A 23,465-nucleotide genomic window follows, 5' to 3' on the forward strand; every position below is an offset into this window, starting at 1 on the left:
ATTAAAATAATAAGTGCACTACCTAAATAACTTTTGAAGCATACGGTTCAGTGATATGAAACTTGGTATGTGAGGATAACCATATGCTAAGAACTCAATAATGGTACCAGTATTACAGAGTTTTTCTACTTCCGGTTTAACCGGAAGTAACTTCAACTCTCTTATTTTAAATGGAACACCCAATATATTTTTTTTTTATTTTTGAATAAAGCTCATTAAGAGCTTTTCAAAAAGTACCCACACTTGATACTTCTGAACAAATTCAGTGTTGCTAAATAAAAATGGAAGTGGTGCAAGATATTCCTAAAGCAGCTGAGGGCTACCAATTTGAACACATAATTTAGAAGGTAAGCTAGCTTTGTTTTGTTTTTGTTAAGGAAGGAGTATTTTATTATTTTAATATTCGATACACTTTTCTGTTTTCTTGACTTAGCAACACTGAATTTATACAGAAGTATTGCATGTGGGTACTTTTTGAAAATCTCTTAATGAGCACTATTCAAAAATAAAAATATACATTGGGTGTTCCATTTAAAATAAGAGAGTTGGAGTTACCTCCGGTTAAACCAGAAGCAGAAAAAACTCGGTAATACCATTATTGAGTTCTTAGTATATGGTTATCCTCACATACCAAGTTTCATGTCACTGAACCGTATGCTTCAAAAGTTATTTAGGTGGTGCGGGACTTTTAATTAACCCTGTATAAGACTGCTGTGTATTTGCCAATTCAAAACATTTATACTACGTGAACAAGGATATGGAGAAGAAGTCCATTTACGTACCTACTTCCCCTGCTTACTCACAAATTATTTCTCTGCAAATCATTTTAAAACACTATTATATTCCTACATCCCACACTGTACCTGTTGCATGGCCTAAGGCATCATGCCTTGGACTAGCAATACAGAATAGCACTGGTTTCATTCCTCATGGGGAAGAAATTTTCTCATGAAATTTTGGCTAGTGTATGGAACCAGTGCCCAATCAGCATCATGATGAATTGGAGAGCTAAGAGCTACAACGAGTAGCAAAATTCGATTCTGGAAGCCAGTTATATAACGGCTGGGAGGACCACACATTAGCCCCACTGGATGATCGTTCACCTCTACTGAGACATTTCGATGTGAGGGCGAATAATTAGGTGGTCGGCCTTTGCCCTCCATAGGTTGTCACGCCACAGATTCAGATTCGGATTATATTCATGCGTTTTTTTGTTCTGTGATGTATGTTTAAAGTGCTATGAAGTGCTATCCATCATGTAGAGTTAATTAAAAATAATACCATGCCGTAACCAACAGACTGTATATATCAGTGATTGACAATGTAATCTGTTTCAGGTACAACTCCAATCTGCTTGAGATAATTGGAGAAAATGTGTAATATAGACACTGAGAAGTGAAATTAATAAGTACAAACAAATTTCGAAATACAAAATGGATATGTCTGAGGCTGTTAGAAAATAATAGAATTCAAATTTGGCTGACAGTTCTACAGGGACCGCTTGAATGTGCCTAATTTCAGTTGTATGCGACTGGTGAACGGTTGAGATAGAAACTTACGGTAACATTTATATGAAAGGAAAACTCAACAAGTTTCGAATCCTGTCAGTAAATGGTGCGCAGACACGGTTTCTTTTCGTAGATTGTATCGATTGTCAAAATGGCGACACCGCAGATGAAAGGGCAAACTGTGTTGTGGTATGCGGAGTTTAAATCCATTGTTAGAGTTAAAAGGGAGTATCGGTGAGTGTTTAACCATGATGCTCCAACTGCTAAAAGCATTAAGAAATGGCATGATACATTTTTAGCTACAGGATCGGTGTTGAAGAAGAATTGTGGTGGTCGTAGAACATCCGACGAAATGGTTGCAAATGTTCAAGCCGCTAATGAGCAAAGCTCGCATAAGTCATTAAGAAGAGCTTCGCAGGAACTTCAAATACCAAAATCAACATTGCAACGAATTGTCCACAAACGTCTGAAACTGTACGCAGACAAAGTGCAGTTAATGCAACGTCTGGAGCCGGATGACAAACCCAAACGAGTGGAATTCGCCAATACGATGCGAGACCATCTCAGCGCTGATCCTGATTTTATGTCCAAGATTTTCTTCTCGGAAGAAGCACATGAAGTGTATGCCACCCTACTCAGAGACCTTCGTGATCTTCGGGAGCGCATCACAGAGGCTATTGAGAGCATTCCAGAAGACATGCTTCAACGTGCTTGGCAAGAAATCATTCATCGCCTCGATATTATCACAGTGACAGCTGGAACCCACGTAGAGATATGATGATCTGCATATCGAAACTTGTTGAGTTTTCCTTTCATATAAATGTTACTGTAGATTTCTATCTTCAACCGTTTACCAGTCACATACAATTGAAATTAGGTAATTCGAGCAGTCCACCCTGTATTACAATTATCATTTCTCTGACAATCAAGTAATTTTCAAAAAAGTATTAAAGAGTATCCTACATTTTATTGTAAACTTGTAATTTTCTGTGGCAAAATATGAAAGTATCTAGGGAAGAGAACTTAATGCTTGATGTCGCAACATTTCAGTAATAGAAATCATTTCCTCAGATTAACACAATAAAGAAGTTATAAAGTTAATCAGTAAATAAAAATAATACTATGTATTTGGTTTTTTTATCAATTTTTAATTATATCATTGAGCCAGTAGAAGCCAAGAGCCAAGATGGCATTAGTTACTATACCTAGAAGTTTTAGAAATAATCTTAATCACATAATATATAATCACTTAATAGAATGGATATCTGTTTTAATGTACAGCTTCCATAAAATCCTCTATCAAAATAACGGCATCTGAATGTGGAGCTTGAAAAGTTAAATGTCAGAGAGAAAGAGAGAGAGAAGTTTCCATGTCGTTAACATTCAGTATGTTTTAAATTTTCAATAACCAATAAATAGTAAAACGTACTTACTTTAAACTTCATCTAGAAAATATTGTTTTAGTAATTTATGTAAGTATGTTTATTAGTTGCATAGCATAAATTCTTTAATTTCTTGCATTATTTTATACTTCTTATTCGTTAAAAAGATGAATAAGTATTATGAACTACTTCGATGACATATCTCTTTAATTCCGTAGAAAGTATAAACTACACTTGGAAGGATTTATGGGCCAAAAAGAGATGAAATAATGAGAAAATAGAGAAACTTCTAAACTGTGAGCTTCATACTTCGTATCCTTTCTATAAAATATTAGCAGTTTCAAATCTAGACAACTGCAATGAGCACAATTTGCTGTTAATTGAGTAATGAAAGATCTCGGATATTCTACGGTGAAATGACTCTCAGAAAACAAGGGAGGAGATGGAAGGATAACATTAAGATGAATTTGAGAGAATTGAACTATGAGATAAATTGTTATTTTTGTTCAGGGTAGAGTCCAATGTTAAATTAAAGTGAGGATATGAAGAAACCTCAGCAAGAAAACAGAAACTTATTGGATGCATGGATTATTAAATATGCTATACAGTAAAACTTCGATAAGACACGCCCGCTTATTACGCTATCCCGTGTAATACGCCTTTTTTGTCCGGTCCCTGCACATTTCATATATAACGCCTTTATAAAATACCCCATTTGTTACGCTCAAGTCCCGCATAATACGCTGATTTTGTGGAATATTTTCGAAGTAATTTTCAGCAATGTACTGCAACAGCAATGAAACATCTTGGTCATTGACTCACTGGTGCCATTAACCTGAAAAGTATTGGTATTCGACCCTTTACCTGCGCATTTAAACCTTCATACTTCATACCTTAGTATACCCCACCCTCTTGTTACGCTCTCTTATTCGACTCCTTACCTGCGTGGTTAAAGCCTACATACAGTTACAATACCTCACCCTCTTGCTAACCCTCTCTCTCAAACAGCATTCCTCACTCGGCCGTAATAAAATTCAGGAAATTTTTGCTGGGCAGTTTGTTGTCCTTTAGTGTATTGAAGTGTCTGTGAATGTCATTACAATGAGTGTTAAACAAAAAGCCCTTTTTGTGTTGTAAAATTGGAAATCTTACGAAAGTACGATGAGAACAGTACTCTTACTCAAAAATAACTCTCTGATGCATTAGGAATCCCATCATCGACATTAAGAACGATAATAAAAAATCGCGACTCAATCACTGCAGTTGCAACGTCGTCGGGAGGATATAATCGCAGGAAACTGAAGTGTGGTAAACATGAGGACTTGGAGAACACGCACATGGCAAACAACTATAAATGGCTTTTTTTTTTTCGAAAGAATTAAGTACAATACATATTGTAAATGTATTTGATGTGCAGTACAGTAATTACATAATGGAGTAATACTATGTTACCTTTCATGAATCATGTATTTCAATAAAGAAAAATGCTAATAGATACAGTAAAACGGGGTGACTTGATACACTTGGGGGTGACTTGATACATTTTGTAGGTTGATGTTTCGAAACGAAACATCAACCTACAAAACGTATGAAGTCTCCCAGCATATGAAACGGGGAGACTAGACACGCTGGGGGGACTTTATACATTTTGTAGGTTGATGTTTCGGTTCCAAAACATGAATTTACGAAACGTATCAAGTCCCCCCAGGTGTATCAAGTCACCCTGTTTTACGGTACTGTAGCTAAGTCAAAATTAGTATACCCACCTAATACGCGGTCCCGGTTAATATGCGTTTTACACCCGGTCCCTTGAACAGCGTCTTATCGGGGTTTTACTGTATATAGTACGCAATTATAGCTCAGTGACTTCTCTGGGATGACACCGAGGAATTGTGCTTAGCTTTGAATTATTACTGTTGTGTTGTTATTAGAAATATGATAGCATTCAGTAACATGAGTTTTCTGGCTAAACAAGTAACTGCATAACACGAATCTTCCCTTAAATTGTTTATAAATCATAAGTAGACTTCAAAAAATTATAATCTGTAATAAAAGTACAACATCCTTAATGAACACATATATTCGTCTCTGAACTTTTTTTTTGTTACATTAATTAAAAAGGCAATGTACACGTCCACTTCAAATGTAGGATTGTTTGATAAGATAAATACTCTTGTTTTCAACTTTCCTGTGACTGTCCATGGATTTAGTTTTTATATGATTTAAAACTTTGATGGAGCAAAGTGGCGCAAAATGTTTTTGGTTTTGCGCCGTCATAAATGAAGAAATAGTCAATATTTCAGCTTCAGAGCTGAAGACTGGCTTTTGATAACGGACCTAACAAATAGATTGTTCTCTCCCAATCTTCTCTGATGATGCAGTTGTTACGTAGTTTCGAAAAATTGGCTGTTTCTTCATTCATGTGACTATGCAAAATCCCAAAGATTTAGTTTTAAGTTAGAATTATTCTTCCAATAAATGATGCTCAGTGGTTCTTCCAACGTGCTGTGGTACATTTTCTATCTAGTGATGTGCTAAAATGCTCTAGATTGAGTTAAAGAGTTAACTAGATTTTCCTTGTTGAATCTTTCGTACACTACTTTTAAGGGTATATGTACGTGAACGACCACAAATATTACCAGAAAATGCTGGCTCTGAATTTCTAAAATTTTATAAGAAAATGAACTCACAATTGGGCAAAACTTACAAGGTGCCACAACAAGACTTATTAGAACTTAAATATCTGATAAAAGTATAAAAAAAGGTTACTAATAATATTTTTCAAATGAGTTTTATCAGAGTATGAGAAGCAAGAAACAAAAAAATTCTGCAGTTACATCATTTGGTAACTGTAACATTGTTATGGTCTCTCTGACATCTTTAATATTTTTCCTGGATGTAATAAACACTTATTTCTGAAAAACAGACTACTCTCAGACATGTAGAGTTGTTTATTTTAATACAATTAATTCTTTACTTGTTCTATATAAAATAAATTTAAATTTGCATAATGTTTTGTGACCTAATTTTTCTATTTTCAAAGAAATGGGCATTATTGTAGTCTACCTTTTGCATAAATGCACGTTAAATCAGTGTACAAAATTTCAGAATTCTATCTCTAATGGTTGTGGAGTTATGAAATAATATGTATGAAAATTTTCAAATTTTGGAAAATTTAATTTAAAGTAAAAAGTCTAAAATTATTTTTAGTAAACTTTTTTAAACCTTTATCAGATATTAAAGTTCTAATAAGTCTTGTTTTGGTACTTTGTAATTTTTGTCCAATTGAGAGTTCATTTCCTTATCAAATTTTAGAAATTTAGAGCCTCCATTTTCTGGCAATATTTGTGGTCGTTCACGTACATATAGCCTTAACACTTGAATATAAATAATTGATTAAATGGCGATCTTACTCGTGTTAATTATGTAAGCATGTGCGGCTTACAGCTGTTTCAGTGCTATTCGACACCATCCTCAGAGCCTACTACATCTTGGCACTATCTCAACTTTGTTGCCTGTTGTGTGGGTGCGTTTGTGTGATGAAGAGTTGTGTCAAATAGTGTGCGTGTGTTCTGAAATTGATCTGTGTGTTGAGAATTTGATTGGGGTGTGTTTTAGTGTGTCTATATTTCATATTGTTCTAGTGTGTTGAGTTTTTGGTTTTTGGGTTGTATGTGTAGGATTTCCACGTCTGTATTTATGTTATTGTATGTGTGGTTAGCATTAGTTATGTGTTCGGCATATGTAGATGTATTGTGTCCTCTGGTTATTGCTTTAATGTGTTCTTTGTATCGAGTTTGGAATGCTCTGCCTGTCTGTCCAATGTAGAAACTGTCGCAACTATTGCATGTGAGTTTGTATACGCCTGTGTGGTTGTATTTATTTGTTTGTGTTGTTTGTGTGTTGAGATGTCTTTGTAGTGTGTTTTCTGTTCTGTATGCTATGTTGTATTTCTGTAAGCCGCACATGCTTACACAATTAACACGAGTAAGATCGCCATTTAATCAATTATTTAACTAGATTTGTTAAAAAATCTTTGAAAATCTAGATGTAATATTTATATATTAATTTTTTAATGTGGTTGCTATGGCCTACAAAGCTTCCTTTTTCCGTTTGGTATTATATTACTTATTATTATATTATAAGAACATGTCTTTATGAAAGATTTTTCTTTAAATTGATATAAACATTTTTATTGTTTTTTTATACTGTTTATGCAAGTGATAATTTTAATAGTTCTCTTACTAGAAACATCATAAGAATGGAGTAGAGCATTAATTGTTCCCGTAAGTGGCCCATATTGCAACTATGAGGGCTGTTTTTTTTTTCAACCTCCGATGGTCCATAAAAAAAGACGTGTAAATAACAAAATGAATTTATTACCAAAAGTTATGTACAAACATGGTTACTTTTCAACATAATCACCTTGAATTTTTTTTAAATTTTAGTAACTTATTTTACGACGCTTTATCAACAGCTTAGGTTATTTAGCATCTGAATGAAATGAAGGTGATAAAGCCGGTGAAATGAGTCCGGGGTCCAACACCGAAAGTTATCCAGCATTTGCTCATATTGGGTTGAGGGAAAACCCCTCAACCAGGTAACTTGCACCGACTGGGCCACCTGGTTTCGCGGCTAGACACGCTAACCATTACTCCACAGGTGTGGACTAATCACCTTGAAGATTGAGGCATTTGTCATATCTGTGGACGAGCTTTCCAATCCCCTCTTCATAGAATGTTGTCGCCAGTGAGTTTAGATGGGCCTTAATATTATTTTGAAGTTCCTCATTAATCTTGGAACCTCTGCCCTTATAGCCACTTTTTCAGTTCAGGGAAGAGGTGGAAGTTGTTGTTTTCTAATGCCAGGCGTTTGACAATAAAGTCATTTGACATCTTGCACTCCAATATTTTTCAAAGATATTATCATGGTCAGCCACTGAAGCACAGATTTTGAGGTGTTCCGAATCCTTTTCTTGGTTTCAGTTGCACAGTGGGCAGTTAGGGGACTAATATATTCCAATTCTATGCAGGTGTTTGGCCAAACAATCATGGCCTGTTGCCAATCTAAATGCAGCTACAGACGATTTTCGTGGTAAATCGGGAATTAACTGTGGATTATGATGCAGAGAGTTCCATTTTTTCCCTTGAGATTGTGTTATCAAATTTTGTTTGTTGAAGTCTAAGTATGTAGATTTAATAAATCTAGTGAAAATGGCGTTTGAAAAAGTAAAAGAATTTACATATCTCGGATCAATATTGACAGCAAATAATGACCTAAGGAATGAGGTACAAAGAAGAATAAATCTGGCTAACAGGGCATATTATTCACTTTTACCAATTGTTAAAAATAAAATAATATCTAGAGAAATCAAAATCAAGATTTACAAAACCCTAATAAGACCCATTATAACATATGGTACAGAAACATGGGTTCTGAATAAAAATACATGCAAACAACTAGCAGTATTTTAGAGGAAAATCTTAAGAAGGATATTCGGAGCAATTGAAACAGTGGATGGATGGAGAGCCAGATATAATAATGAGATATACGAACTGTACAAGGAATCGGATTTAGAGGCGCACATAAGATGTCAAAGACTGAGATGGTTGGGACACGTCACAAGGATGGAAACAACAAGGAAAGTGAAGATTGTCTTCAATAAGAACCCAGATGGAACCAGATTAAGAGGAAGACCGAGAACAAGATGGTGGAACTGTGTACGAGTGGATGTGAATAGATTAGGAATAAGGAATTGGAGGGAGTTGGCGATGGATAGAGAAGGATGGAAGAGAGCCATAGAGGAGGTTAAGGCCCACCTGGGCTGTAATACCAAATAAGAAGAAGAAGAATTGAAAATGGCAAGTTGTAGCCGATTTAAGTGAACACTATATTTTAACGTTTTGGTGGCTACTTCATTCACACACAACCCCCAGAATATCTGGAGGACCACACCTGCTGGTGGTCGACGGGACCATTGGACCTAGCTGGGAGATCTTGTTGATCACCAGCTTTCCCTCCCTTAAGCCACTGGAGGACGATTTTAGTGCCATAGCAGGTCAGTACTAGGAACAGAAAAGTAGAAAGAGGAGGAAGGAAAGGGAAATGAACCCCTAGGCCTCGAATGCTCTAATAGTGTCGGGGTCGAAGAAAGTAAGAGTTCAGTCAGAGGACTGGATAGGAAAGGGTAAAGAGGGAATTAGGTATTGAGTAGAGGAAAATTATACCAAATTCAGTCATTAACTCATCAAGCTGACCAGTGCTAATTGATGAGTAGCCCCTCTCTTTAGTTCAGCTTGTAAAATTATGCTTACTAACAGCTGCACCACGGGAAGGTAGGGATGGGACATTGGGTATTTGTCCAGGCTGGTTCCTTAAAGCCTTCAATGGGAAGGATTAATGGCTCTCCCCCCTGTATCCAACAGGAAGTTGCTCGGCACTAAATCGAGGCTTTATTCAAACACTTCCCATTGAAATTGCTGAAGAAGCTGTTGGGCTACAGCAGCACTGTGAGGGCATGCCTCTTCTTTTGTTTTGAATAGCTCTCCGCAGTCGTTGTGAAGTCTGAGAAAAAACATCTGCATTGATCGTAGTCCCTGGTTCCATAAGCTCAACAAGTAACACACCTTTTTGGTCCCAAAACACAGGTTTGTTTCAATTTTTGCAATTAGTAATGCAATACATAACAACAATTCTCCTTTCTTCTTTTAATACTAGTATAAGTTGAGCACAACATACTTACTGGCTTTTAAGGAACCCGTAGGTTCATTGCCGCCCTCACATAAGCCCGCCATTGGTCCCTATCCTGAGCAAGATCAATTCAGTCTCTACCATCATATCCTACCTCCCTCAAATCCATTTTAATATTATCTTCCCATCTACGTCTCGGCCTCCCCAAAGGTCTTTTTCCCTCCGGCCTCCCAACTAACACTCTATATGCATTTCTGGATTCGCCCATACGTGCTACATGTCCTGCCCATCTCAAACGTCTGGATTTTATGTTCCTAATTATGTCAGGTGAAGTATACAATGCATGCAGCTCTGCGTTGTGTAACTTTCTCCATTCTCCTGTAACTTCATCCCTCTTAGCCCCAAATATTTTCCTAAGCACCTTATTCTCAAACACCCTTAATCTCTGTTCCTCTCTCAAAGTGAGAGTCCAAGTTTCACAACCATACAGAACAACCGGTAATATAACTGTTTTATAAATTCTAACTTTCAGACTTTTTGACAGAAGACTAGATGACAAAAGCTTCTCAACCGAATAATAACACGCATTTCCCATATTTATTCTGCGTTTAATTTCCTCGCGAGTGTCATTTATATTTGTTACTGTTGCTCCAAGATATTTGAATTTTTCCACCTCTTCGAAGGATAAATCTCCAATTTTTATAGTTCCATTTCGTACAATATTCTGGTCACGAGACATAATCATATACTTCGTCTTTTCGGGATTTACTTCCAACCCTATCGCTCTACTTGCTTCAACAAGAATTTCCGCGTTTTCCCTAATTGTTTGTGGATCTTCTCCTAACATATTCACGTCATCCGCATAGACAAGAAGCTGATATAACCCGTTCAATTCCAAACCCTCTGTGTTATCCTGAACTTTTCTAATGGCATATTCTAGAGCGAAGTTAAAAAGTAAAGGTGATAGTGCATCTCCTTGGTTTAGCCCACAGTGAATTGGAAACGCATCTGACAGAAACTGGCCTATACGGACTCTGCTGTATGTTTCACTGAGACACATTTTAATTAATCGAACTAGTTTCTTGGGAATACCAAATTCAATAAGAATATTATATAAAACTTCTCTCTTAACCGAGTCATATGCCTTTTTGAAATCTATGAATAACTGATGTACTGTACCCTTATACTCCCATTTTTTCTCCAATATCTGTCGAATACAAAAAATCTGATCAACAGTCGATCTATTACGCCTAAAACCACACTGATGGTCCCCAATAATTTCATCTACATATGGAGTTAATCTATATACATGAATACTCTGTGCATATATATTTCCGAAATTTAGCAAAGGAAAACTGGGGTGCGCTCATTATTTGAAATAAGGTTGGTACCGCTTCATCTCAAACACTGGATCCCTTTATACTACAGCGTTGTCCAGTCTCGCGCCTCGGACTGTGTGGCATAGAGTTGGGCAACACGATTCTTTTTCAGAAGTCGATTCCAACAATTCAATCATACATACGAATCGATTCTAACGATTCTTCCCAGTCTGCGATTTCAACTATTCCTTTTGAATCGTCAATGAATGACTCACAGGACTCTTTCCTTTGCAAACAATGGGTAGAACAAAAACGTTCTACATCTCTCGCAAAGACGGCATGAGAGTTGAGACATAGGATGGTCTCTTTCTGATTGACTGGAACCATTCATCATGATCTCCATTAGTCTACAAAATTATCCAAGCTAAAGTTTCCTCATTTGCTATTGTAGGTGAGTCTCAGATGCGTCTACAACAGCATGTGAAGATTATGACGCATTTCTTAAAACAAATTGATATTTTACTTACTTTTGGAGTAGATCATTATGTAGGATTAATTTCTTGTAAATAAAAACACAAATTACAGCCAGTTTTTTTTTTCTTTCCTGAAATTGGGGTGCGCGGATTATTCGATGGCGCGGAGTATTCGAGAAAATACAGTAATCCGCATTCCATCAACAAACTCAAAAACAACGCGAAGTTAGAGCAATACAGACAGAAGAGCTCCATTGAGTGATCGCGAATGTGTTGAGTACCAGGCAGTTGAGTGTCGTCATTTTGAACATCTTTTTTAAGTATAAAGTAAGCTTTCATGAAACTACTTTCACTCCAGATGCAGCTCGTGTTTTAGAGGCTGTTGCCACACCTTTATAACAGTATGTTGTTGACGTGAGTGCTGACTCCATTGTAGCGATACTCCTTACATCCTGTATATATACTAAACAATAAGAAGGCAGTATTCTACTGCTTTAATAGGGTCTGTTGCTCGCTTATAAAGCAAAGTAAAGGAATGGCATATTCAGTTATAGGCATACTCGCCCATATGATTTGAAAATGGGGCAAGCAGTTTCTCTGGTCTGTTAATTCTTAACTTCTTTACACATTTTCTTCATATTAATCTTAATTTTATTTAAAGTAAAGGAACAACAAAAATCATTGTTTATATCGGTATTTTCTATTTAATTTTTTGTGTAAGTAGTTTTATTTTAATTCTTGTAACTTTCTTTTCAAAGGGGGTACTCTCTCTCGACGTGCAGGACTTTGGTGATGGGCTAACATAAATAACTATAGAGCACATAGTTACTTGTGTGGTACGTACTGTAAACATTCTATTTCTTAAAATTTATCCAAAGAATGATTTTTTGTTTGAAAATTTAAATATAACGAAAATGAAAACTACTGAGTGCAAAAAATGACTAGTAATAAATTAACTAGGTATCTCTCTCTCTCTCTCTCTCTCTCTCTCTTGTACGGGAGAGAGACCTGAAGGCTTGCACTGCAGCCTGAGGCTTATTGTGCTTACCACTCCTATTCTGTGAATGATTGGATAGCCAAACAGCCACGCTGTACCGTGAACTTAACTCGGGCTATGGTATGGATGATGATGATTTGTGAATTAATAATGCCGAAATAGTCCCAAATCCAACGCCGAAAGTTACCCAGTACCTCTTCTTCAATTGGTTGAGGGAAAACCCCGGAAAAAACCCCAACCAGGATTTGAACCTGGGCCTGCTTGTTTCACGGTCAGACGTACTGTTACTCCACAGCAGTGGACCAACTAGGTATTGTCGGACCATCGGATCTGTGCCCCGGTAAGATATGCGAACTGAACCCTAATTCCTTCTCAGCCTCGGTAATTCATTTCTGTCCATGCATTCCTATCTCTCTCTTTTCTATCTCTCTCCCTTTCTGTCCCCCACTACTCACAATTTTGAGCCTTCTTGCGGGACAGTTTATTTGCACTTGCAGTCCAGTGTTGTCAACTCAACATGAATACTGTAGCACGGAGTGGCGAAAGAAATATTATTATTATAAGCAAGTATGTAATAGCATTTTGCGATGAAGAGAAACAAACAGGTCAATATCTGTTTCCTATAAATAGGGCAACGTAAAGAGCAGCTGCGATCATAGGTGAGGCTTATTTTATTTCAATTGATTACGTATTAAAATTACTTACTTAACTAATACTAATAATACAACATTTTTATGTAATTTAGATAGGCAGGTCAGAGCGCCTAACAAAGAAAATCAGGAGAGAGGGAGTCTGTGCAGGAGATGGAAAGCTAGAATCACCAGGGAAGAACAGACCAAGGGAACTTTTAATTATTGTAGATGATATGAACCGATGTATTTTAAGAAGAAATATTAAAAAATTTGATACCGCGTAGAATGAAGTTCTGACATTGAAGAAATTACTGAAGATTGCGAGAGACAATATTTTCCAAGCTCGGAGAGAAACGCTGCGGAAAGTGATTCGAGACATGGGATTTAGGTTTAAAAAATGTAGAAATACAAGATGTATTTTGATTGAAAGAAATTATATTGTAGCATGGAGGACCAGTTATTTATTATACCGTTTGACGGAAGTTTGGCAACATCCCTATTCGGCAAGGTTCGTGGCCTGCTGTTTAAAGTGGTGGGGGGAAAGCGGGTGGAATGGAGTGAGTACAGGTGTTAACTTTTTCAAGAACAACGACAGCGCTGAAGGGGCACAGATCCGATGGTCCGACAATACCTCCCCTACTGGAACATACATGCAATCAACTTCACTCAAACCTCGTAATACTGAAAATAAGATGGAGAAATTTTATTCTTTAATTAATTAAGGAAGGTTAAAATGTATAGGGCCTATATAAGTTTTTCTCGAAAGTATAAAAGCCTATCTATTCTTGCTTAATTAGATGCAAAATATATATTTTCCTTAAAAAAAGCATCATATTAAACAAGGATTCACGACGGAATATATCATTTACAGTAGGTATCCAATGTATTCTAGTTAAACATGTATTTCTTTTTAATAAATTGTATCACATGATTACAGATGAGATGGATCATAGCACACATTGTTATTGTACCAATGCCAAAGAGTCTAGATACGGGTGAAATTTTGTACTAAATTTTCGCCGTAAATATCTAACAAAATAACAAATCTTGTTTTATGGAGTAGCATATTAAAAAAAATTAGGTTATGTAGAAATGAAGATGAGAAAATTTAAGAAATGTTATACAGTATATATATATAATTTAAAATGTTATATACTTTGTCATATAATGTGTTAATAAACGTTAACACAGACTGTGTTGTACCAAATATAAGTCTAAAAGAAGTAAATTTCATAAAATATAGGCTTCTGAAAATTATATGTACAGTGCAATACATGTTACATTTATATAGTATATATTCTCGATACCGTACACATCTTCATACTACTCAATTCCTGGTATGTACATGAATATTCGACATTTTGGATTGAAATAGTCACTATGTCAGGATTATCTACAAATGTTACGCAATATTAATCGAGTCTTCATTGTTCAGGTGGACTGTAAAATATACCGTACCAATACCTATTATATTATGGTTGTGATGATGCCAACTTAACATTTGTCACATTCTGTGTATAAAGGAAGCCTATAAACTCATTATCAAATTAAAGATGACGTATGTTTGGAACACTGCAGTAAATAATTCTGTCACTATTGTATATTAAAATAAATAAAGCTATTACAAGTTGAACATAATTTACAGTAGTTTCATTCAAAACCCTGTCCTTTACAGAGTATAATGTGAACTTGTCATTCTTATTTCATACTTTTAGCTAGTGTTTTGTTACAGCTATTGTTCTACGGTATCTCTTTCTTGTATATCTGTGGCCGGGAGGAAAAAGGTCTTAAATAAAAATCTTATACTTTTCAGGAGAGCAGCAGAAACATTGAAACTGGTGTCAATTATAGAGTTTTTTTAATTAAGAGGTTTTTCCTGGATATTACAGACGTGGACAAATTATTAGCAAAATTGAAGATTTTTATTATATATTTTTACAAAATATGATTCTTCAATTTAGACTACAGTTGACATTTTTGTGTATTCCCAAATTATTAGAAAAATTGAAGATTTGTATTGTATATTTTTCAAAATTTAACTCCTCAATTTGGACTACATTTGATATTTTTGCATATTTACAAATTATTAGCAAAACTGAAGGTTTTTATTGTATATTTTTAGAAAATTCGATTCTTCAATTTGGACCACAGTTGACATTTTGGATATTTCCAAATTATTAGCAAAATTGAAGATTTTTATTATATATTTTTACAAAATATGATTCTTTAATTTAGACTAGAGTTGACATTTTTGTGTATTTCCAAATTATTAGAAAAATTTAAGATTTGTATTGTATATTTTTCAAAATTTAACTCCTCAATTTGGACTACATTTGATATTTTTGCATATTTACAAATTATTAGCAAAACTGAAGGTTTTTATTGTATATTTTTAGAAAATTCGATTCTTCAATTTGGACCACAGTTGACATTTTGGATATTTCCAAATTATTAGCAAAATTGAAGATTTTTATTATATATTTTTACAAAATATGATTCTTTAATTTAGACTAGAGTTGACATTTTTGTGTATTTCCAAATTATTAGAAAAATTTAAGATTTGTATTGTATATTTTTCAAAATTTAACTCCTCAATTTGGACTACATTTGATATTTTTGCATATTTACAAATTATTAGCAAAACTGAAGGTTTTTATTGTATATTTTTAGAAAATTCGATTCTTCAATTTGGACCACAGTTGACATTTTGGATATTTCCAAATTATTAGCAAAATTGAAGATTTTTATTATATATTTTTACAAAATATGATTCTTTAATTTAGACTAGAGTTGACATTTTTGTGTATTTCCAAATTATTAGAAAAATTTAAGATTTGTATTGTATATTTTTCAAAATTTAACTCCTCAATTTGGACTACATTTGATATTTTTGCATATTTACAAATTATTAGCAAAACTGAAGGTTTTTATTGTATATTTTTAGAAAATTCGATTCTTCAATTTGGACCACAGTTGACATTTTGGATATTTCCAAATTATTAGCAAAATTGAAGATTTTTATTATATATTTTTACAAAATATGATTCTTTAATTTAGACTAGAGTTGACATTTTTGTGTATTTCCAAATTATTAGAAAAATTGAAGATTTGTATTGTATATTTTTCAAAATTTAACTCCTCAATTTGGACTACATTTGATATTTTTGCATATTTACGAATTATTAGCAAAACTGAAGGTTTTTATTGTATATTTTTAGAAAATTCGATTCTTCAATTTGGACCACAGTTGACATTTTGGATATTTCCAAATTATTAGCAAAATTGAAGATTTTTATTATATATTTTTACAAAATATGATTCTTTAATTTAGACTAGAGTTGACATTTTTGTGTATTTCCAAATTATTAGAAAAATTTAAGATTTGTATTGTATATTTTTCAAAATTTAACTCCTCAATTTGGACTACATTTGATATTTTTGCATATTTACAAATTATTAGCAAAACTGAAGGTTTTTATTGTATATTTTTAGAAAATTCGATTCTTCAATTTGGACCACAGTTGACATTTTGGATATTTCCAAATTATTAGCAAAATTGAAGATTTTTATTATATATTTTTACAAAATATGATTCTTTAATTTAGACTAGAGTTGACATTTTTGTGTATTTCCAAATTATTAGAAAAATTGAAGATTTGTATTGTATATTTTTCAAAATTTAACTCCTCAATTTGGACTACATTTGATATTTTTGCATATTTACAAATTATTAGCAAAACTGAAGGTTTTTATTGTATATTTTTAGAAAATTCGATTCTTCAATTTGGACCACAGTTGACATTTTGGATATTTCCAAATTATTAGCAAAACTGAAGATTTTTGTTTTATATTTTTACAAAATTTGACTCTTCAATGCAGTTGACATTTTTGCTAATTTACAAATTATTAGCAAAATTGAAGATTTTTATTATATATTTTTACAAAACCTGATTCTTCAATTTAAACTACAGTTGACATTTTTGCATATTTCTGTCTTCTGTAATGAAGGAAATATGCAAAATTTTCAACTGTACTCTAAATTGAAAAGTCAAATTTTGTAAATAGGATTATCATAAAAAATCGTCAATTTTGTTAATAATTTGTCCACGTCTGTATTTGTTTATATTTCTTCTAAAATAGGTAATGTTGCTCATTTCATAATTTTCTTGATTATTTCCAAAAATAGCCGCACTTAAGCCCTTTCAAGACTAGAAGCCAAACTGAGTAGAAGGGACTATTAAACATAAGACCTTTTTCATGTCAAAATAAATGAGAAATGTAAATTATTAGGAATGCAAAATGGGTCTTAAACAATTATAGGACTGTTTACCCTGGTGCTTAAAGTTTTAAAAGGAAAGGGCATCAGTATGTGATAAAATGGCTGAAATACAAGTTAGACTTTTTTTAATAGGGAAGCATGGAAAGAAAACATGTGATGGTTTGTAAGGAATAAAGTATTAAATATTTCGGAATATGTATGATGAGATTTTCTTGTGTTAAATTTTAACGTACCTTGTTAACATGTTTCGACCTATTTTGGGTCATCTTCAGAACTGGTCGTTGTTGGTGTTGGCGCCTCTTGTTTCCTGTGAGGGTGTGTTCGTAGTGTAGAGTCACAGACAGGCATATCATTTCAAACACGTTACAAAGAACACATCACAGCCATAACAAAATTACAAAACACCTCCACATATGCAGAACACATCACAAATTCCAACCACACCTACAGAGACATCAACACAGACATGGAAATACTGCACATCCAACCAAAAAGCCAGAAACTCAATCAAAACACTAGAACATTGTGAAATATATAGACACACGTAAATACACCCCAACGATATTCTCAACACACAACTCAATTTCAAAACACACACACTCTTTGACTCTACACTACGAACGCACCCACACAGGAAACAAGAGGCTCCAAGACCAACAACGACCAGTTCCGAAGATGACCCAAAATAGGTCGAAACATGTTAACAAGGTACGTTAAAATTTAACACAGGAAAGACTTATCATACATATTCCGAAGTGATACAGTGTTAAAAGTTGTGTAATCAAGATGTCTATATATAAAACTCACCTGAAGTAAAACGTGATGGAGGGAGGTCATCTTCTCTTGATCAGAGATGCCACATAAACCCACACAGAAAGCACGTTGTTGGGAAAGGGATGGATATAAACAGCTAACGCAAACTCTACATCAGGATTTTCGTTGTAATGAACTCCTGTAGCTCTCATTGCTTCTGTGATTGCTTCCATGTTTGTGTAGGGCACATTGATCGGAAATCCACACATCTGCAACAACATATTCTCTCAATACTAAAACATATTATAGGCCTAAATTCGAATTATGGATTTTCCAATTATGTAGTCTTCTTATTTAAGCTTCGGAAAAACCCAACCAGGTAACCAACCCAAGTGGGAATCGAACCCATGCCCGATATGTATTTTTTTTATTGTATTCTTCACCTGACATAATTAGAAACATTAAATCCAGACATTTGAGATGGGCAGAGCATGTAGCACGTATGAGCGAATCCATATATACAAAGGTTGGATAAAAAGTAATGGCAACACTGCTGTCACGTGACGATTGGTGCGTTCGAGAGCTGCCAGCTGTGTGGACATGAACAAGGACTGTTAGATGAGTTAGTGGAGCCAGCGGCCACAGTACTCTGTCAATCTACTGCAGTGTGTAGAATGTTGACTTTCATAGGGATAGTGTTAGCGCCCTAAGACTACGTTTACAAAACTAGAGCAACGTTCCTGGACCAAAATTGAAGTGACACGAGGTCGTAATGCACAAGAATGTTTTGAGGGACTGCGTGAAGCATGTGGCGATGCAGCGTTGCCATATCGCACAGTGGCACGATGGGTTAAAGCGTTTCGGGACTTGTCGGACTGGTACCAAAGGGAAGGTGACGACTTTCTTGGACGAATCGTCGCTATGGACGAAACCTGGACTCGCTCATACGAACCAACCAAACTTGAAACATCAATCAAATGAATGGAGGCATCCAGGTTCTCCTCGTCCGAAGAAAGTGCGCCCTACACAAAGTGCTATGAAGGAGATGTTCATTGTGGCGTATGACATTGATGGGGTAATACTGCACCACGCTGTACCTCCAAGGCAGACGGCAAACGCGGACTACTACTGTAGGTTCCTGCAGCACCACCTTCGTCCAGCCCTCAGGAGAAAACGACGACACTTGGTGGTACAGAACCCCATCATTCTTCATGATAATGCAAGGAGTCATACCGCTGCTGCTTTCAAGGACCTCTTGCACCGCTGGCAATGGGAGATTCTGGAACATCCTCCGTACTCACCCGATATGATCCATGTGATTACGATCTTTTCACCAAAGTGAAAGAACCACTGCGAGGGACCCGGTACAATACCACAGATGAACTTATCCGTGCTATAGGGCGGTCAATACGGAACATCAACAAAGATGGACGCGCTGATGGTGTACGATGCTTCCAAACATTTGGCAAAAGGGTGATAAGTAATGGGGCGACTATATAGAAGGTATGTAAATGTTGTACCCCTGTGAATAAAGCCATGTCAGAAATATCGAACTGTTGCCATTACTTTTTATCCAGCCCTAGTACATATAGAGTATTAGCAGGGAGGCTGGAGGGAAAAAGACCTTTGGGAGGCCGAGACGTAGATGGAAGGATAATATTAAAATTGATTTGAGGGAGGTGGGGTATGCCGGTAGAGACTGGATTAATCTTGCTCAGGATAGGAAGCTTATGTGAGGATTGCAAAGAACCTCTGAGTTCTCTAAAAGCCATAAGTAAATAAGTATAATATATAGTTTTCTGTTTTTGTTCTATATTGGTTTTCAATTTCCTTTGTGTAAGTGATTCGAGGCTGTGAAATAACAGTTTCATACGTTTTCGTTGTAGGGTTGTTCCTTTCTTCACTAGTTCGTCTGTTATTTTGTTTCCTAGGTGGTTCACATGTAGACGGCAACCACGGTAATGCGATTTGTTCCCTGTTTTCATGAGTTTTCTGATGAGCCTACGTATTTCTAATATTTCATGCCAATGCTGCAATAGCAGACTTTGAGTCCACTAGTAAAACTGCTCTTTGAAAATCATAGATTTTTCAGTGTAAATTAAGGACCGTTTTTCCAAAACTTGCTTTCTGCAAAATTATAATTTTTCAGGAGACACAAATAACTGATTGGAAAATTATATGTAAAAAATTAATTTACAAATTCTATGTTAAACACTTAATTTTTTAGATAGTATTTGGTACATATACAAATCAAAAGCAAAATATGTATCGTTTTCTTAAGTATATACCATACAAACTCCAGTTTGCTCATTTCTACAGAAAGTGTCTTTTAGAAAAACGGTCCTCAATTCTAAAGTTTTTATTTTGGCGTAAAAATTTGTAGTACTTTCGACGTCTGGTAGGTTGTGAGAGAAAAGCTTACATTACATAGCAGCTCCTACTCCTTCAGATTGATTTATTTTGGAGTCGTCTGTAAAAATATAAAGTCAAGACGTTTGTGGGAATCTGGTATGAAATTGTTTCTATGCTTAACCCTAGGTGGATCAAGGGAGGGTCAATTTATGTCCACCTTTTTTTTTTATAACTATTACTGTAATCATACAGAACATCTAGAGCTATAAAATTCTGATTTTGTGTCACAAATAGTATAGAATCATGATTCAATAAATACAGCTTTTACCTACAGGAACTGTGGTTACAACCAATCAAACCAAATGCGTACATCATGCTGAAAACATAATTGGATTACAGAACAATATTGTCACGTCAATGTAAGCCATCCTCAAGAAAAAAATCACCAAAACAACACAGAAACATCAGGCAAGGGGAGGTAGCATACATATAGCAAACAGTGTCACACAAAGTGTGAAAAACTAAACAAATTAGCAAAAACATATCTGGAAGAATTACTCTTAATTGTTTTAGGCACCTTAATTTTTACTGTGATCAACTTTCCATACTTTCTTCACTCTGTCTGATACATACTTTGTGAGAGCCCAGGATATGCTGAAGTTCTTGGAGGTGATCAGGGTTGGATAAACTTTTGCTATTCCAAGTAGCGTACTCCAATGTTGGCAGCAGCTTTCGTAAGATAGCAATACAGTAACGGTTCCATAGTGTCCTGTTAACATGTAAAATCAATATTTCTACATTTTCACTTGATTTTATAATTAATGTTACTTGCTGTTTAAAGATACATTTGAATTGATGAAGTTAATCAGCTGTCGTGACATCAGAATGGAAAAATGAAAATTCTTACAATTTTTGTTTAACATCTCATTTTAAATAAAGAAGCTGCAGATGATGAAGTGATAATGCGACAATTCTTATTAGGTAATACAATAACAATGGAACGGATTTCTAGGTGCTAAAAATGAGAGATTTAGGACTTTTAGGAGTTTATATAAAATCAGAAATTAATAATTTTAATTTTAGTTCCATTTTAGGTGTTGTTTTCTAATGCCACGCGTTTGACAATAAAGTCATTTGACCTCTTGCACTCCAATATTTTTCAAAGATATTATCATGGTCAGCCACTGAAGCACAGATTTTGAGGTGTTCCGAATCCATTTCTTGGTTTGAGTTGCACAATGGGCAGTTAGGGGACTGATATATTCCAATTCTATGCAGGTGTTTGGCCAAACAATCATGGCCTGTTGCCAATCTAAATGCAGCTACAGACGATTTTCGTGGTAAATCGGGAATTAACTGTGGATTATGATGCAGAGTTCCATTTTTTCCCTTGGGATTGTGTTATCAAATTTTGTTTGCTGAAGTCTAAGTATGTAGATTTAATAAATCTTTTCACAGAGTAATACGTAGATTTAGTAACAGGTCTGTAAGTAGCAGTGCTGCCCTTCTTTGCTAAAGCATCCGCATTCTCGTTTCCCAGGATTCCACAATGGGATGGTATCCATTGGAATACAATTCTTTTATTGAGTGATATTAATTGAGAGAGCATTTTAGTTATTTCTGCTGTTTGAGATGAAGGTGTGTGTTTAGAGACTATTGATAGAACAGCTGCTTTGGAGTCTGACAATATAACTGCATTCTTAAATTTATTGATGTGGCATAGAAGATTCCTGAGACTTTCACTTATTGCAATGATTTCACCATCAAAACTTGTTGTTCCATATCCAAGAGATCTATAAAGTGAGAAGAGACAGCACGTAACACCTGCACTATTTTAGGTGTAATTTAATATAAAGAACTGGTGCTGACAATGAGTGCTCCTGAACTGAACACTCAAATTGTATCAGTAAAAGAGATTTATTGCTGATTGGTAAGTTTCATTTTGCATAACAGAGGTGCACTGACATGAAAACTAATTTGTAAGCTCCAGCCTAACATAAACAACCTATCACTCCTTTCATGCTAGACAGACTTTTCCAAACGAACTTCAGTTCCAGAAAATTAGGTAAGATCTTCTTCACTCCCCTCTCCCCTTTTTTTTACATTTTGATTAGCATTTTTGTAGTTATCTTGGCATTTTTTTTTTCATTTTAGTACCGGCATGTTTACTTTAAATATATTCAAAATACTAAATAGACGCTTTTCAGGCACAAACATAGGTTTTTAGGCATTTATACAAGTTTATGGTTCATTTTAATAGGAGGATAAAATATAACAACTACATGCGGAGTGAAACAGGGTTGTATTCTCTCTTCGATCATATTTCTGATTATTATGAATGGTATTATGGAAAGGTCTGTTGGCAATGCTAGAAGAGGTATAAGATGGGGATTAAACGATACCTTGGAAGATCTGGATTTCGCTGATATCTGTTTGCTCTCCCATAGTTTTGGTGATATGCAGAATAAAGTTAATACTTTATTAGAAGTAATAAAAGGGGCTCATATGAAAATAAACGTAAAGAAAACTAAAGAAATGAAATTAAATAGTAAAAAGACAGATAAAGTTATAATAAATAATAATAACATTGATACTGTTCAAGAATTTAAATATTTGGGTAGTATAATTGACAAGGATGGTGGAGCCTTTGAGGATGTAAAGAACCGAATAAAAAAATGCAAATAGTGCATTTGTCCAGTTGTACCCAATATGGAAATCTTGTATTATATCTAGATCTACAAAAATTAAAATCTTTAACAGTAATGTGAAATCAGTCTTATTATATGGTTGTGACACATGGAAAACAAGTAAACATTTGTTAATAGATGTTTACGAAGAATTTTAAAAATTAGATGGCCAGATATAATCACAAACTCAGAACTATGGAAGATAACAAATCAGAAAGAAATCACAATAGAAATCAAAAGACGAAAGTGGAATTGGATAGGGCACACAATCAGGAAAGAAGATGGAGCAGTAGAAAGAATGGCTTTGGATTGGAACCCCCAGGGTAGTATAACAAGAGAAAGGCCAAAAAATACATGGAAGAGGACAGTTTGGAGGAAATTGCTAGGGAGAGG

At 34.9% G+C, this 23,465-nt stretch overlaps 1 protein-coding gene across 3 annotated transcripts in view; it reads right to left on the reverse strand.

The window, feature by feature from the left end:
* Window positions 1-23,465, reverse strand: part of Cc2d2a (Coiled-coil and C2 domain containing 2A) — a 144,832-nt gene that overhangs the window by 21,619 nt on the left and 99,748 nt on the right. For all 3 annotated transcript variants that reach the window (XR_011333270.1, XM_069832033.1, XM_069832034.1), the window contains exons 25-26: window positions 21,019-21,154; window positions 18,088-18,302 (exon numbers count right to left, since the gene is read on the reverse strand). Coding sequence is in view for 2 of the 3 variants with exons in the window: in XM_069832033.1 (XP_069688134.1) it covers window positions 18,114-18,302; window positions 21,019-21,154 (325 nt within the window). In the remaining variant the exon portion in view is untranslated. The remainder of the gene's footprint in view (window positions 1-18,087; window positions 18,303-21,018; window positions 21,155-23,465) is intronic.

This window comes from Periplaneta americana, chromosome 7 (assembly GCF_040183065.1).
Source record: "Periplaneta americana isolate PAMFEO1 chromosome 7, P.americana_PAMFEO1_priV1, whole genome shotgun sequence".
Taxonomy (NCBI): Eukaryota; Metazoa; Arthropoda; class Insecta; order Blattodea; family Blattidae; genus Periplaneta; species Periplaneta americana.